This window comes from Canis lupus, chromosome 4 (genome assembly GCF_003254725.2).
Source record: "Canis lupus dingo isolate Sandy chromosome 4, ASM325472v2, whole genome shotgun sequence".
NCBI classification, from domain to species: Eukaryota; Metazoa; Chordata; class Mammalia; order Carnivora; family Canidae; genus Canis; species Canis lupus.
In genome coordinates, this window is record NC_064246.1 from 51,754,095 (window position 1) to 51,770,208 (window position 16,114).

Consider the following 16,114-nt stretch of genomic DNA (forward strand, 5'->3'; position numbering starts at 1 on the left):
TAGGGTTTGAACAAAATTTAAGCCCTTACTGCATTTGAAAGAGGTGATAGATAAATAAAAATACTTTATTTCAGATATGGTGCTCTATACTGAGTATTTGCCAAAGAGATTTTTAAAAATGTAAGTTAGGGTAATAGGAGGGATTTAAATTATTAGTGGAGAGATTAAGTGAATTTACCTCAAATTTTGGTTTAGGGTTTTTGAATTGATGAGGATCAGATCAAGGTTGGTGATTATTTGAAGACTTAAGATGGTTTTATTTCAAATGGAAAATTTTTATCTGTCGATATTCCCCCTCCTCTTCTTTCTAGTATTGCTGAATGCTGCAGCACTCCTTACTCACTTTTGGGTTTGGTCTTCACGGTTTCCTTTGTTGCCTTGGGTGTTTTGACACTCTGCAAATTTTACTTGCAAGGTTATCGCGCTTTCATGAATGATCCTGCCATGAATCGGTAAGTTCTTGACTATGGTTGTCTCTAGACATTCAAGTATTATATATAACTTGAAGAAGTAATAATGAATTTCAGAGGAAATGGATTTTAAGATTTTTTTTTTTGAATGGTTGCAACTATTTGGATTTGAAATACTATGAAAAATATAACTTTCCATATGTAAAAGGTGGATTTCCATATGTAAAAGATGGATTTTTAGTGTATGTGCATATCAGTATATATTGGACACTTGTAGATTTAAGAGATTTGGGGAGGGGCGGGGAGGGAGAGGGAGAGAGAGAATCTTAAGCAGGCTGAATACCTAGCATGGAGCCCCATGCGGAGCTCGATCTCATAACCCCTGAGATCATGAGTCATGAGCCGAAATCAAGAGCTAGACACTTAACCAACTGAGTCCACCCAGGCACCCCAAGAGATTTTTGATAGCTTGCTTTTTCCCATTTGAAGTTTACGTGCAGCCCTATTAAAATCAAATTTCTATATTTGATACTTAAAAAATTTTGTGTGTGTGGACAGAATTTTGATAATGATGTTTCAAAGGATGCATTAATGAGAATGCAGAATAGTTAATCTAGTTATTAAATCAGTAAGATCAGATATTGGGAAACCTTATTTCTAGAATTGTCATGATTTTGGTTTAACGTAGGAATTTTTAATGGTTTAATTTATATAAATTTATGTAATCTCTTAAAATTTTTATGGAATATTTCAGAAATAGTAGATGGTGAGTACCTTGTAAATTAGAGGAAACAAATTGTTTTGGGTGTACATTAGTTTTTTTAATGAGAAAAAAACCTATGCTTCATAATCTTTCTGCTAGTCTCAGCTAACACCTTTATAATGGCAAAAGAGGGAGGAGGGCAAGAAAGAAAAATAATTTGTGTATAAACTCACAAAATTCATACCATTCAGAAAATATGAAATGGGAAGTGAAACTCTTCCTCCACCTGCTTTACATTTCCTCTCCCCAAAGGTAACAGCTATAGACTGTTTATTTTAAAATTTCTTATGGGAAAAAGTGCACATATGTATATTTTTGCTATTGTTTTGGTTCATCTTCACATACTATACACAGTTCTACACCTTATTTTTTCACTTAAATATGTTTTAGATATTTTTTATGTCAACACAGAAACCTCATCATTCTTTTTGATAAAGACCTAGTATTCCAAAATAAAAATGTTTTTCTTTTTTTGCTATTAAAAATGGTACTGTTGTAGGTTTTCTTTTTTTTTTTTTTAAACTCTCAATTAGCAAAGTTGAGAGAATAGTAAAATGAACCTCCATATACCTGTCACCCATTTCCAGTAATACGGCCAGTCTTCTGTCATGTGTGCCCCTACTATCTACTCCACTTACTTTGTCTCTGCCATAATCCCCAGCTGCATTTGTTTGCTACAAATACTATTTCACCCATAAATATTTTAGTCTCATTTGAAAAAGCATAACTACAGTAGCCTATTCATTCTCAGTAAGAGAAGAATTCCTTGACCTCAAATTCCTAGTTGGTGTTCATATACTGCCCCCCTCTTTTCTTTAACATTTTGTTTGCTCAACTTCAGATCCATAAAGGCACATACTGCAGTTGGTTAATATTTTTTAAGTCTTTCTTTAATATTTAGGTCCCTGCTGTCTCTGTATTTTTTCCTTTTCATTTTATTTGTTGAAGACACCAGATTGTCCTATTTAGTTTTTCAGTCTGGATTTTGCCAATCGTATCCCTGTGATGCCACATAACATGTTCTATATTATTCACTATATTTTTTTCTTACACTTACATTTTTTGTATACATCCATAGGGTAAATTACTACTAATAAGATTATTGAGTTGAAGGGTATGTACATTTTAAATTTATTAGCAAGTTTTTCTCTAGAAAGATTTTATGTGTTTTATCAACATCAGTCTCCCCATTTTTTCTCAAATTCCTTGTCAATGCTTGCGTCATCAAACTTTGAAATATTTGCTCATTTGTGGTTTTGAAAACTGGACTTATCCTTTGCTCAGTTATTTTTGAGAGTTCTTTATAAATCAAGTCAGTATGATTTTGTACATATTTTCCATATGGAAACTGAATTTCAAAAAAAAAAGTTTATGTCTTCTAGTTCTTATAGTCTGCTTAAAGAGATCTTTCCTACTGCAAGATTATGAAGACACTCACCTATGATTTTATTTTTTATAATCAAGATATAGCTCATGATATAAATGTATATAATTCAGTGGCTATCTAAGAATGGTAGAGTAGCTGGCTCATTAGCAAAACCTGGTTAGAACACTTCTTTTTGGGCAGCCCGGGTGGCTCAGCGGTTTAGCGCCGCCTTTAGCCCAGGGTATGATCCTGGGGTCCTGGGATCGAGTAGCCTGCTTCTCCCTCTGTCTGTGTGTCTGCCTCTCTCTCTCTCTCTCTCTGTGTGTGTCTCTCATGAATAAATGAGTGAAATCTTTAAAAAAAAAAAACAAACAAAAACTTTTATTTATCTTAGAAGTTGCTTTTTTTCCTCCTCATTGTATGCTAAAATAATAGATATTATGTTTTCCACATATATAATGGTATATTATGATTATATATTACTATTACATCAGTGTTATATATGTTAATATTCTGATCAGATTTTTTTGTCTAAGTCAGAATAGATCACAAATACATAACCGTCTACATTTTTGGATTATTTTCTCTTGGAATGAAATGAAATTCTGAATATTGTTTCGTTTTTTTTTTTTGAAAACGTATGCTTTTTTTTTTTTAGGGGCATGACAGAAGGAGTTACGCTGTTAATCCTGGCAGTGCAGACTGGTCTGATAGAACTACAGGTTGTTCACCGGGCATTCCTGCTTAGTATTATCCTTTTCATTGTTGTAGCTTCTATTCTACAGTCTATGTTAGAGATTGCAGATCCTATTGTTTTGGCGCTGGGAGCATCTAGAGACAAGTAAGAAACTTCCTAAAGGAAATTTTTGTAATATTCTTTATATGAGTTTGTTGTCTGAAGATTAACATAATGTTTAGAGACAGAAAATGGATGAATAATTGGTATTAGTTTAAGGTAACAAGTTTACTTTTTTATTTTTTCTATAGGTTTGACTTTTCTGGTTTTTCTCTCAAGATTGTTATAGTTAGAAATCCTATCAAAGGCCATGTAATTACAAGTCAGCTTTTTCTTCAGAGAAATTTAATTAATACTTTTTATATTTGTCCAGTTTTAAAATGAAGAATGGAAAGCATCAAATTTAGTCCAGGAAATATAGTAAATAATATAATTTTGTTCTGTGTAATACTAACACAGAGAAAGCATTGGGAGAAAGGAGAAAATCATTTGAAGGAAAGAGAAATAAAGGCTCTCAGGAAATCATTAAGATAGGCATCTATGGGATAAGGCCTCATCTGTTGGCCTTTAGACAGTTGCAACTTAGGTTTTAATGGGGATTCTTGATACCTTATGGGACCATTGAAATTAATAGCTGGATTCATGTTCATGCCATATTTCAGAAGTTTTCTTAAGAAGTAAAAGGTTATTATTTAGCTCTAAGATAGTACTTCTAATTCTATCTTAGAATTAGTACTAATTCTCAGAATTCTAATTCTAAGAATTAGAAGTACTAGTTACAGTATAAAATTAGTTTATACAGGACATTTTTATAAAGAATTACTAAAAATTCAGTACCTGTTGACATTCTGGTGATTTTTGAAATACCTGAATTTATTGCTGCTTCGGTAGTGTTTTATGAGTAAGGGAACAGGCAATCTTTTGGGAGATAAAATTTCTACAGCAGATTTTTAAAACATTCCAAATTAACATTTTAATTACAGTTCATCAGATTTATCTTTTTTATCCCCATATCCCACATTGCTGAACATTCTGAAATTTTTCTCAAATGGTAGAATGGCTGCAAGAATCAATTTAATTTAAATAAGTTCAAAGCTCTTCGATTTGTTTCAGATAATTATAATTAATTATCGTTATTTGAGATTTGGCTTTGAGGTTTAAGGTATCTCAATGGAAGCATTTAAGATGTTGAACTCAGTGGTAAACTCGATTAAATGCTCATTTAAATGATTGAGTTGTTTTTGACCTAAGTACACTATTTTGTCATTTCTGGGGATATCATTTAGCAATATTAATTATACAAATTAATTTAGCATATACTGATAAGAGTAATATAATACTATAGAAAGTATTAGAAAAGAGAAAGAAAAAAATATAATTCCACTGCCATAAGAACCAGTAAATCCAGTTCTGATTCCCTCCAGGATGTTGAAGTAGCCTCATTACTTTTTCCTCCAATGTCAAATACAGAGGATAAAGGAGCAAAACCAAGAAGCCTTGTGTGTGGGTGTGGGAGGGTTATTTTGCATTGGTGTCAGTGTTCTTGCTGGTGTCTGCTGCAGCATTAGCCTTAAGCAAGAGGGGCTCTTAGCTGTCAAAGGATGAAATAGGGATGGATTGATTGATTGTTAGGATTAGGTTCTTGTCTCCTACCATCACCTGCAGTAATGAGAGAGTACTATCAACAGCTATATGCCAATACTTTTTAAAATAAAGGAAATGGAAGAGTATGAGAAAAATGTAACTTACTAGAACTGACTCAAGAATAATTTAAAACCTTGGATAGTTAGCTGTTAAAGAAGTGGAAGCAAATGGCAAACATCTCAACCCAGATGGTATTACAGTCAAGTTCAAACTTTGAAGGAACAGATTATATTTATTTGAAACACAGACTTCCAGACAATAAAAAGAATGCTACCCATCTCATTCTGTGAGGCTAATATAATCCCTGTATTGAAATCAGATAGACAACTTGAGAAAGATAGTTTTATTTCACTCATAGTAGTGGGTACCATGTAGCTTTTGTAATGCTGGCTTCAGTATATACAACTTGAGTGTTGAAGCAGAGAGCCCCCAAACGACCCCATGTATGTTGAACTTTGGTACATGACAGAGGTATGTCCGATGAGTGGGGACAGGTGGTACTCTTCCATAAGGTTGCTAGAAAAAAATGGTTTCCACTTGGAAGAGGATGGAATGGGTTCCTATCTCACATCATAAACAGAGGATCAACTCTGGAATGTTAGAGACCTAAAAACTAAAACTCACATAGGCTAATATATTTTGGACTTTTTTTTTTTTTAAGATTTTATTTATTTATTCATGAGAGACACAGAAAGACAGAGGCAGAGACACAGGCAGAGGGAGAAGCAGGCTCCATGTAGGGAACCCAATGTGGGACTCAATCCTGGTACTCCAGGACCATGCCCTGAGCTGAAGGCAGATGCGCTTAACTGCTGAGCCACACAGGTGTCCCTATTTTGGACTTTCAAGTAGGAAACAGTTTCTTAAACTGATAGAACTGCTGTGGAAGACCAAGACTAAGAATTAAAAATGATTATGATTGTGAGAGGAAAGAGTGATAAAGCTAATGATTACATAATAACTTTTTAAACCTAAAGTTAACTTTACGAATTGGGAGAAGATATTCATAGTATTTATACTTGCCCAGGAATTGGTATCAATATATGAATAGCTCAAATGAGCAAGAAAAATGGATGAAATTAATTTTTATTTTTAGGCTTTTGGTGAAAGAGGAGACACATTAATATGAAGAGAGGTTTGCTATCTTTAGTGATGAGAGAAATGTAAATCAAGACCACATTGAAGTGCTATTTTAAACCTGTGGAATTGGCAAGGAGTAAATAAAGTAAGGAAGAAGGGAGAGAGAAAGGAAAGGCAACTGATACCTAGAGTGAAAGAAGGTCTGGTTTCTGGTGGGCGCGTGTAAAGTGGTGTAATCACTTTGGAAACAGTGTGGCCATTATCTCCTATGTGTATACTGGACATTCTTGCACATGTTCAGTAAGAATATGTAGAAGAATGTTCATAGCACAATTCACAGTAGCAGAAATCTGGGAACAACCCAAATGACAATCAGACAGCAAAGTGGCTGAGTGAATGTGATGATAGTCACTGTGGAATGTTAGAAATATGGTGACACAGAAAACAATATGCATGATTCATAGCGTTATACAGTTAAAAAGTAAATCCAAAAAGATGACAGTATAGAATGTTATTTTTATGTTAAAAACTAAAGATTTAACATATATTCTTCAGAAATACATACAGATTAAACAAAACTAGAAATAAGGAAAGCAAGAAAATAAAAAGAACACAGATTCAAGTTAATGCTTTCAATGGGTGCAGGGAGTAAGGATGTGGAATAGACATGCCTGCTATATGGTTAAATGTGGGTTATTGTCCATGTCCTCGCTTTTGTATAGAGATGGGTTCATTACAATATTAAAGATAGCTAATTAGATTACTAATTCAATAAAAGAGGGACACCCACAGACCAGTGGTGACAGTGTATTCTGAATCAAGGATTATGATTAATTCAATATTCTGGGGATTGAAAAAGGAAATGAAAAGTATCTTAATTCTCAAATTAGAGAAATAAGAATATCGACATTTGTATAAAACTGCTCTCTGTCATTAAAGAAATAATTATTAGGGGAAAAAATCCTCCTATGTCTTTGGAGTTGCTTGGACTAGAGAGAATGTCTAGTGTTTAACTTAAAAAGGTATCTCAGTTTTAGCCATAGGGATAATTGTTGCCTTTATAAATTTAATTCTAGTTTTTAACAAGGAATTTTAGAGCAATGGTCTCTTTACTCAAATTATACAGTAGATTTTTAAATGACAAACTTCTAAGAAAATGGATTGGGGTGAATATAAAATTTTAAAACTTTTTCTAGTTGAATAACTTATTAATAAGATTTCAGGGTAATTTTATGATATTTAATCTGAAATTAGATTTTTGATTGAATTTTAACTACTTAAACAAGGATATATATATTTGTGTATCTAACATACACACCTGTGTTTGTGTATATGAATTTGCATGTTTGTATGTATACTCACTTATGCCAAAATTAAACATAATTTATAACTCTTGGCATAATGGTATCTGTGCTTTTCTGTGTATATATAAATACACATTTGTGCCTATATGTAAATATATACCTGTTTTATACAAATGGATCATTGCTTGATTTTGAAAATATATTTAAAGTTTTAAGGGGATCCCTGGGTGGCGCAGCGGTTTGGCGCCTGCCTTTGGCCCAGGGCGCGATCCTGGAGACCCGGGATCGAGTCCCACGTCGGGCTTCCGGTGCATGGAGCCTGCTTCTCCCTCTGCCTGTGTCTCTGCGCCTCTCTCTCTCTCTCTGTGACTATCATAAATAAATAAAAATTAAAAAAAAAAAAGTTTTAAGGCAAATTACCCTATTAAAATAATTTATAATTAAACATCTAATCAAGTATAACAACTGTTATAGTAATTCCTTCCTGCCTTTCTTTAAAAAGAATAAAACTTTAACCGCTGAAAAGTTTGTCCCATAACTTTGGAAGGTAGAAATGTTTTCAAGAAAAGATGTTTTGCATCTTTTAAAGTACCTAGCTTTAATTTGTACCATAATAATTCACTTTCTTCTCTGAATTACTAATTATAGATAGTCCCACACAGTCTAGCATTTAACTTTGTGGTTATTTTTCCTTCCTACCTATATTATTATAGCTAAAGGTAAAAAGGATGTTTTATGCCCCCCTTTTTTGTCTCCTTGAGACTCTATGGATTTGACATCACAGATGATGATTTTTAATTAAAACCGATTAATTTTTTTGCAGCCATGGACTAAAAACTATTTTGGTTGAAATCTACATTTCCTCATAATGATTTTATTTATTTTATTTTTTAAAAAAATTATTTATTCATGAGACAGAGAGAGGCAGAGACACAGGCAGAGGGAGAAGCAGGCTCCATGCAGGGAGCCCACCGCGGAACTCTATCCTGGGTCTCCAGGATCACATCCCGGGACAAAGGTGGCGTTAAACCGCTGAGCCATCGGGGCTGCCCCTCATAATGATTTTAAATAAATGTTCATGTTTTATAGGAAATCACTAATAATTCTAAGTCTTGATGTTCAGTTTACATAGATGGTAATTTTAATTGAGTTTTATGTTTTAAGAGAGAGGAGAGCTGTTTTGGGTTCATGATGGTTTCTTTTTAGATTTGTAATCACTATGTTAAATTATTCCATCTTTGGCTTTTATTTACCCAGGAAATGGAAATAACTAATATCTTTTTTTTTAATCCTTGTGATAGCCCTCTTACCATCAGTTTGCTTGTAAATTGGATATATAAAGTAACTATAAGTAAACTTGCAGGGGATGGAAATCATCTTTTTTTCTATTGTATGAAAACATTTTTCAAAGTTCTGCTTAAGGCACTTGTTGGGGAGGGTTTTGTTTATATATCTTTTAATTTTTTAATTTTTATTTTAAAAAATACTTTATTTATTCATGAGAGACACAGAGAGAGGCAGAGACACAGGCAGAGGGAGAAGCAGGCTACATGCAGGGAGCCCGATCTGGGACTCGATCCCAGGACTCCAGGATCACGCTCTGGGCTGAAGGTGGCGCTAAACTGCTGAGCCACCCGGGCTGCCCTGTTTATGAATCTTTTAGAACTTGGTATACAATCTGTCTTACATTGGAGTGAATTTAAGGGATGATTTACTAGAATATTCTGAGGTATAAAGAGGTACACAAAAGAAAAAATTACATTCCTTCTCTACAGGGCTCCTTTGTATCCTCCATGAGATAACTATGATAACTTTTGTCCTGGTTATATCATAGGACTTTGCATTTGGTGGATAGATAGGTTAAAAAAAAAAGTAGTAATCAGTGGAAAATAATTTGAAAAATACAAAGCAGAAATAACTTTCAAGTTTTATTTGCCACTTCAAACAAGCCTTTGAGCTTAGAAACTGAACTTTGCAAAGGAAGAATTATTATTTTTTTTCAAGGAGTTTAAATTTGGGTGATAAGACATTTTTATGTGTGTGTACATTTATATTATTTAGATAATAACTATAAAATAAAAATATGTAAGTATACAATATATAAATATATCGTTGGAACAGTACTACAATTTTAGTGTATGATTGGCTGGTAACAGTGTTAAGAATTCTGAGAGGGTCAGTGATTCCTGGAGGAAGGATTCATGTTACCTGATTTGTTCAGTTCGAGGTAGCCGAAAGGGTTTAGAACAAGAGAGTGGAGCAGAATCATTTCTAGTCAGATGTAAAAGTGCTTGTGTTTCTCTGGGAGTACAGTTCTTTAACCATCTTTGCTTATAGTGGGGAACAGATGTGGACAAGTTTGGATCAAAAAATTAGAAGTCAAGGAGCTCAGATGTCAGGCTAGAAGTTTAGAGAAGGCATTGAGAATTTTAACACTAGTAGAACTTTGGGAAGATTAATCAGGCAGGCAGTGTCCAGGATAGATCCGACGCTAGAGGAAGAAGACCAGCTAATAGGTCCTACAATGCAGTGGTTCATAGTTTTTCGCCCACAGACCCGACAGATGTGAGGATTAATTTAGCTGTTGGAGAACCAGTCCTCTTAGTAATACTGTGCTCATGGTAACAGAGGTTTTCATCACAGTGCAGCAGGTGGGAAGATGTCTCATGACTTAAGATCTCATATTACTTTTAAGGAATTGTTAAGGCTTAATGCTCCAAAAGCCTGAAATCCCTTTGAAATTGGTAGGAATGAAAATGGAACTGAAAGTTAACTATTGGGAAAAAAAGAAAGAATTGTGCTTGGCAATTTTGACTAAGTAGAGAAAAGAGAAAAGGTGAGTCATGTAGCTTTGAAATACTAGGGCTATGACCCTTGCCCTGAAATCTAGTACAATGACTGACACAGAGATGGATGCTTAGTAAAGGATTTGGGAAATGTCGGTGTGGCCCAAGACCTATCACGTGCTAACGTGGTTGTTGTGGTTCTGGGTGACATGTGCTTTAAAGAAATATTTTTCTTTTTCTAGGAGTTTATGGAAGCACTTCCGTGCTGTGAGCCTTTGCTTATTTTTGCTAGTGTTCCCTGCTTATATGGCTTATATGATTTGCCAGTTTTTCCACATGGATTTTTGGCTGCTTATCATTATTTCTAGCAGCATTCTCACCTCTCTTCAGGTAAGCCTAGGAATAATTAACTTTATCTAATAACTGATTTTCTTATTTTTCCTTCCAGAAAAGGAATTAAGCTATTTCTAGATGAATGATTATAAGTAGCCTATTTAGGTAATTACTTTCTGCCCTACTCATCAGAAAAACATTAATTACACTGATTTGAGCATTGGCATTAGACAGATGGTAGGTTATTAAAACCACACCTATCTATTTCACTGTATTTTTTTTATCAAGGTAGACTTTGCAAATGTTTAAAATGATACAGATCAATCATAAAGCTTAAATTGATAATAAGTCACTAAAATAGTAAAAGATAATATAGCTTGTTTGGAGCTTTTTTTTTTTTTTAAAGATTTTATTTATTTATTCATGAGAGACAGAGAGGCAGAGACACAGGAAGAGGGAGAAGCAGGCTCCCTGCACAGAGCCCGATGTGGGACTCAATCCCTGGTCTCCAGGATCAGGCCCTGGGCTGAAGGTGGTGCTAAACCACTAAGCCACCCAGGGGTCCCCCCCCCCTTTTTTTGAGCATATTTTTAAAATAAAAACCCACTCGAAAATATCCTTAGTTTCCTGATGTATATGAATATATGACATATGTGCATAATACATACAACAGACAATAATTGCCCTGGGAATGATAAGCTTCTTATAACTTGAAGATGGATCTTTGCTGCCTGATCAGTAAGCTATAAAAGAAGATCTAGCACTGCGAACAAAGATTTATTCATTGTTCCTTGTAGAAGTAAAGGTTCTTTGAAAGTTGAGAAACAGGTATGACTACAGAATTAGGAAAATGTAGATAGAATTTTAATGGGTTTTGGTGATCTGGGGAATAAAAGGAAAGGATGAGTCGGGGAGAAGTGATGACTAATCAGAGTTCTTTCTCAAGGTATGGCTTTTTGGTATCAAATGCTTGGATTGCTGAGATCACCCACATTTTAATTATACCACGGTCTCTTCTGATATTAAATATGATATCCTAAAAGTATTGAGAATATTGTTATTGCTTAAAGTCTATGAAAAGCCTTTCTTAATGGTCACACTCTGTTTTAAAATACATGTATTTTTTTCCCCCAGGTTTTGGGAACACTTTTTATTTATGTCTTATTTATGGTTGAAGAATTCAGAAAAGAGCCAGTGGAAAACATGGATGATGTCATCTACTATGTGAATGGCACTTACCGCCTTTTGGAGTTTCTTGTGGCTCTCTGTGTGGTGGCCTATGGTGTCTCAGAGACCATCTTTGGAGAATGGACTGTAATGGGCTCAATGATCATCTTCATCCATTCCTATTATAATGTGTGGCTTCGGGCGCAGCTGGGGTGGAAGAGCTTCCTTCTCCGCAGGGATGCTGTGAACAAGATTAAATCATTACCCATTGCTACAAAAGAGCAGCTGGAGAAACACAATGATATTTGTGCCATCTGTTATCAGGTAACTCACGCAGTAAGAATCCATTTGGGTGGGTTGTCTATGTTTCCCCTGGGACTTTAACCACATTAACCAAATTTAAGTTAAATTTCTAGGCAGAATTATTTCCTTGGTTAAAAAAAAATAGGTCTCAGAAATTACTAAAGACCTGATAAAATATTTCCATTTTATTTCTAAACTAAGTTTTTAATTTAGTCCCTCAAGTTCTAATTTATTGTTTTTCAACATTGCTCACCCATAAATAAAGGAAAAACAGGTCAGGTGTATTTTATGTTTACTCCTGAATACACACACACACATACACACACACATACATATATATATATATATGTACTATCAAATATATACTATCAATCAGGAGTCAGCAACTTCTGAAAAGTGGTGTGCCAAGATTTTGACTCTTTTACTTCTGGAATTTCCAGGATGGGGAAGAAGTATTCATTTACTTAACATAGGTGGAGAGAGTATGTGTTTACCTGTGGGTTGATAGATATGAGATGGATACAAACTTGTGTTTATGGAAGTGGGGGCAGGAGGATATCGTTTAGGCAGCCAGTCAGTGTGCCATTGTAGTTGGCCTTTCTGGCATCTTTGGCATGTTTGTCATGACAATTAAAATTGAAAGATAGTATTTAAATGAGTTTGGTAACATCACAACAAAAAATAGGCCAGGAGTTTAGTCACCAGTAACCTGTGCAAAGGGGTGGTTGAGTAGCAGCTTTTATAGCTATACCGTACTGTTGGAAGTATGGACAGAAATTAAGGGCAACAACACAAACTCTTCCTTTGAAATCACTCTTAAAGAGTGTAGGCTGGTGGAATAAAACTATAGACAGTGTCAGTGACTGAGGGAATGTTCATTGTCAAGGCTGCTTTACAGTCTAGAGGGGGGTGTATATGTATTTGTGTGTGTTTAAGATTACCTAGTATAAGAATTTTGTCTAAGAATAAAATGCAACTACCACTTTTTTATTGTTATTAGAACATACTTTTGGGTACTTGTAAAATAATGTGTTCTGGGTTGGTGCATTTGGGGGACTAAGGAGTATTGTAAGGTTACCCCCAAGTGAAATGGTCATTGTCTTAGTTTTGCTTCCTTTGTGCTTGCTAGCATCATGGTATACAGAACAGAGCACATTAAAGACAGGGCACATCAGCTTCAGCAGCTGATGTCTAAATATTCCATCTCTGGGATTTAAGAGTCTTTCTTTTGTATTTCCTGTTGTCACATCACTTTTTTTGAGGTGCTAGAACTACCTGTTGATACCACACAGAAAATGAAAGTCAAATTGCTTAATTTCCCAGCTGGCTGCTTTTCCTTGGATGGCTTTCTGCTTAAAAGTTGACTCCTAGGTTGTTACCAGCTCTTGGCAAGGAATTTCTGTGACAACTACAACTCCTTGTTTTGGGACTTCAAACGAAATTAATGGTTGAGTCACCAAGTGTATATTCTTAACAACTGAAACATCATGTCCTCAGCCTTCCCTCCCCAAGCATATCTTCTGCAAGGAACATTAATGCAAAGTGTACCACTTCTTAATCCAGTGGTTATCAAACTTTAATGTGCATAAAAGTCATATGGGTGGCTTGCTGTTACTACAGATTCGTGAATGCCATCTTCAGATACCCCAATTCAGTAGGTCTGGGGTGGCCCAGGAATATGCATGGTTAACCAGGGTAATTGTGATGCCAATTGAGAAGTGCTAGCTTGTCCAGGCCATATTTTGAAGAGTGTATTACTATATACATACAGTTATGTCCCTTATTGAAATTGCCACTTCCTTGCCAATACCCTGGTGTTATGTGGCTGATTTTGTTTCCTTGCCAGTAATTTCATCGTAGAATAGTCTGTTCAGCTGTGTTGAAGCCTAACTGTGGAAAGTCCAGTTTTCGTCCAATTTTCTGAAGTTCTAATTACACTCCTGCCATGTGGGGGAGAGACCACACTGCAGTAGTTGTGTGATGCTCATGTTTTATACTAAGGCAGAAGCCAGTTCGTTTCTTTCTCATTTTTGGTTTTTGCTTCTTTTTTTTCTTTTTGTTTTTTTTAACTGTTTAGCCAGTGGTTCTTGCATTGTTGGTATAAAAGGGTCTCATGGGACACCTGAGTGGCTCAGTGGTTTAGCGCCTGCCTTTGGCCCAGGGCGTGATCCTGAAGTCGCGGGATCGAGTCCCAGATTGGGCTCCCTGCATGGAGCCTGCTTCTCCCTCTGCCTGTGTCTCTGCCTCTCTGTCTCTCATGAATAAATAAAATCTTAAAAAAAAAATGGGTCTCTTGATGGCAAGAGGATTATCACTATAAAATGAGTTTTATTCTAAAATCTGTGTTAGATATTTTCTCTGGGGAATTTGTGGAAAAGAAATGTTGGACCTAGAGTTTGGGGTTAGCAGCAAAGCTTTGAGATAATAGGCATTTATGAGGTATCTTTCCTCCCCTTCTAGGACATGAAATCTGCTGTGATCACACCTTGCAGTCATTTCTTCCATGCAGGCTGTCTAAAGAAGTGGCTGTATGTCCAGGAGACCTGCCCTCTGTGTCACTGCCATCTCAAACACTCCTCACAGCTTCCAGGGTTAGGAACTGAGCTGGCTCCACAGCCTCATGCTGGAGTTGAGCAAAACATCATGCTTCAGGATGGAACTGAACCTCCAAATCAAGAGCATCCTCCAGGGACCAGGATGCAGGAAGGTTCTAAGGACAATAATGAGTGCATTGCCACTAGATCAGATAGCCAGGAAGGGACTCGTGATCCTAAGGAATATCCTTTTAGTGCAAAAGATGAAGCATGTCCTGTCGAGGTCAGCCTAGAAGAAGAGAAGCAGAAGTAACACTTTGATACTCTGGAGAAGTTAACTTACTATGAAATTTGAGCTCAGATTTGAGGAATGAATGTATGAGATGATGAGGCAGGAAACTTGACATTCCAAGGATCTGATCCAGGAAGTACTCTCAGTGGAGACTGCTTGCTTTCATCCCCATGACATTGTGGGAAAAATTTTGCAATGTATGCTAATCGAAATGTATTTATATATCCTATGCTGATATTTTGTAGAGGTTTGCCAAGAAAATTCAACCTCAACAACTTCAGAAACTGCCCCTAATTTGTAAGGGATAAATAAAATCGGATTTGAGTGTTTGGAAGGGGCTAAAGAAAGGAGGATAAAGAGCATCAGGACAGCATGGGAAGAAGCAGGCAGAAGCGGAACTGACATTTCACTTTCTATGGAACAGGATCATTCCTATTGCAGAGTATGAGTAGTGACCAGCCCTATTCACCACCCCCCCTTTCCCTCAGTTAATTGGAACTCAGTCAGGTGATAATTGAGTTTTGTACAGCACTGAAATTGCAATCAAAGACGTTAAGAGCATTGATTGTATTCAAAGATGGAAGCACGCTCATACTTTGTATGTGCTTTAGGGGAGTGGGTGGGTGGGCACTTGGGCCTTGCGGGTGCATTCATGTAATCTGAGACTCTTGAACTTTATGATGGAGTCTTCAATATTTTGATGTATATGAAACTTTTGTTAATATATTGTATACTGTGTTGGCTGTGTGAAGTAAACTAAAACTCTAATGAACACTTTGGGGTCCACATTAGTGTAGGAGACTAAAGTGGGAAGGGCTTTAGGGCACTGATAAAGGCCCTAAGTGTACTTTTTGATCCTGTGTAATGTTAAATTCTTGCAACTGAATCAAAACAGTGTTAAATTATGGCAATATTTGCACTTTGGGAATGAGTACATAACTGTATGATCACACTCTGCAAATGCCACTTTTAAAGCTGTTAATAGACTTTGCACCTTTTCTTTGACAAGGATGTGTCATATTTAAATTTTTACATTCATCATGGCAACAGGTAGAACTGGGGAGGGGGGAATGTAATTTTTTATGGGAATTTTGATATGAAAAGAAACTAGTCATTTATTTATACAATAGGCTTGGCTCAAAAGTGTTTTTCAGACTCGATATTCCTAATGTGGGATGTGACTTTATTTTATTTTTAGTAGCAAATTTGGATGTAGACTGACAGACATAGCTGAATGTCTTAATAAATTTAAATTTGAAGATAACTGTTTTGTTCCTGTGATGATTCTTACTGTAAAGTGTTTGAAATTCTCTTCTTAGAAGGTTTTGTTGTTATCTAGCCAGGTTTCTTTCATCTTGATCCCTGTCAAAAATGCCCTGCAGGTGGCAGAACTTTT

At 35.7% G+C, this 16,114-nt stretch overlaps 1 protein-coding gene across 3 annotated transcripts in view; it reads left to right on the forward strand.

Annotated features, from left to right (window-relative positions):
* RNF145 (ring finger protein 145) overlaps nucleotides 1–15,982 on the forward strand; it is a 57,556-nt gene extending 41,574 nt beyond the window's left edge. For all 3 annotated transcript variants that reach the window (XM_035715557.2, XM_025434950.3, XM_025434951.3), the window contains exons 7-11: nucleotides 312–452; nucleotides 3,198–3,380; nucleotides 10,332–10,479; nucleotides 11,557–11,913; nucleotides 14,353–15,982. In XM_035715557.2, coding sequence (XP_035571450.2) covers nucleotides 312–452; nucleotides 3,198–3,380; nucleotides 10,332–10,479; nucleotides 11,557–11,913; nucleotides 14,353–14,739 — 1,216 coding nt within the window. In that variant the 3' untranslated portion in view covers nucleotides 14,740–15,982. The remainder of the gene's footprint in view (nucleotides 1–311; nucleotides 453–3,197; nucleotides 3,381–10,331; nucleotides 10,480–11,556; nucleotides 11,914–14,352) is intronic.
* The last annotated feature ends 132 nt before the right edge of the window (nucleotides 15,983–16,114 follow it).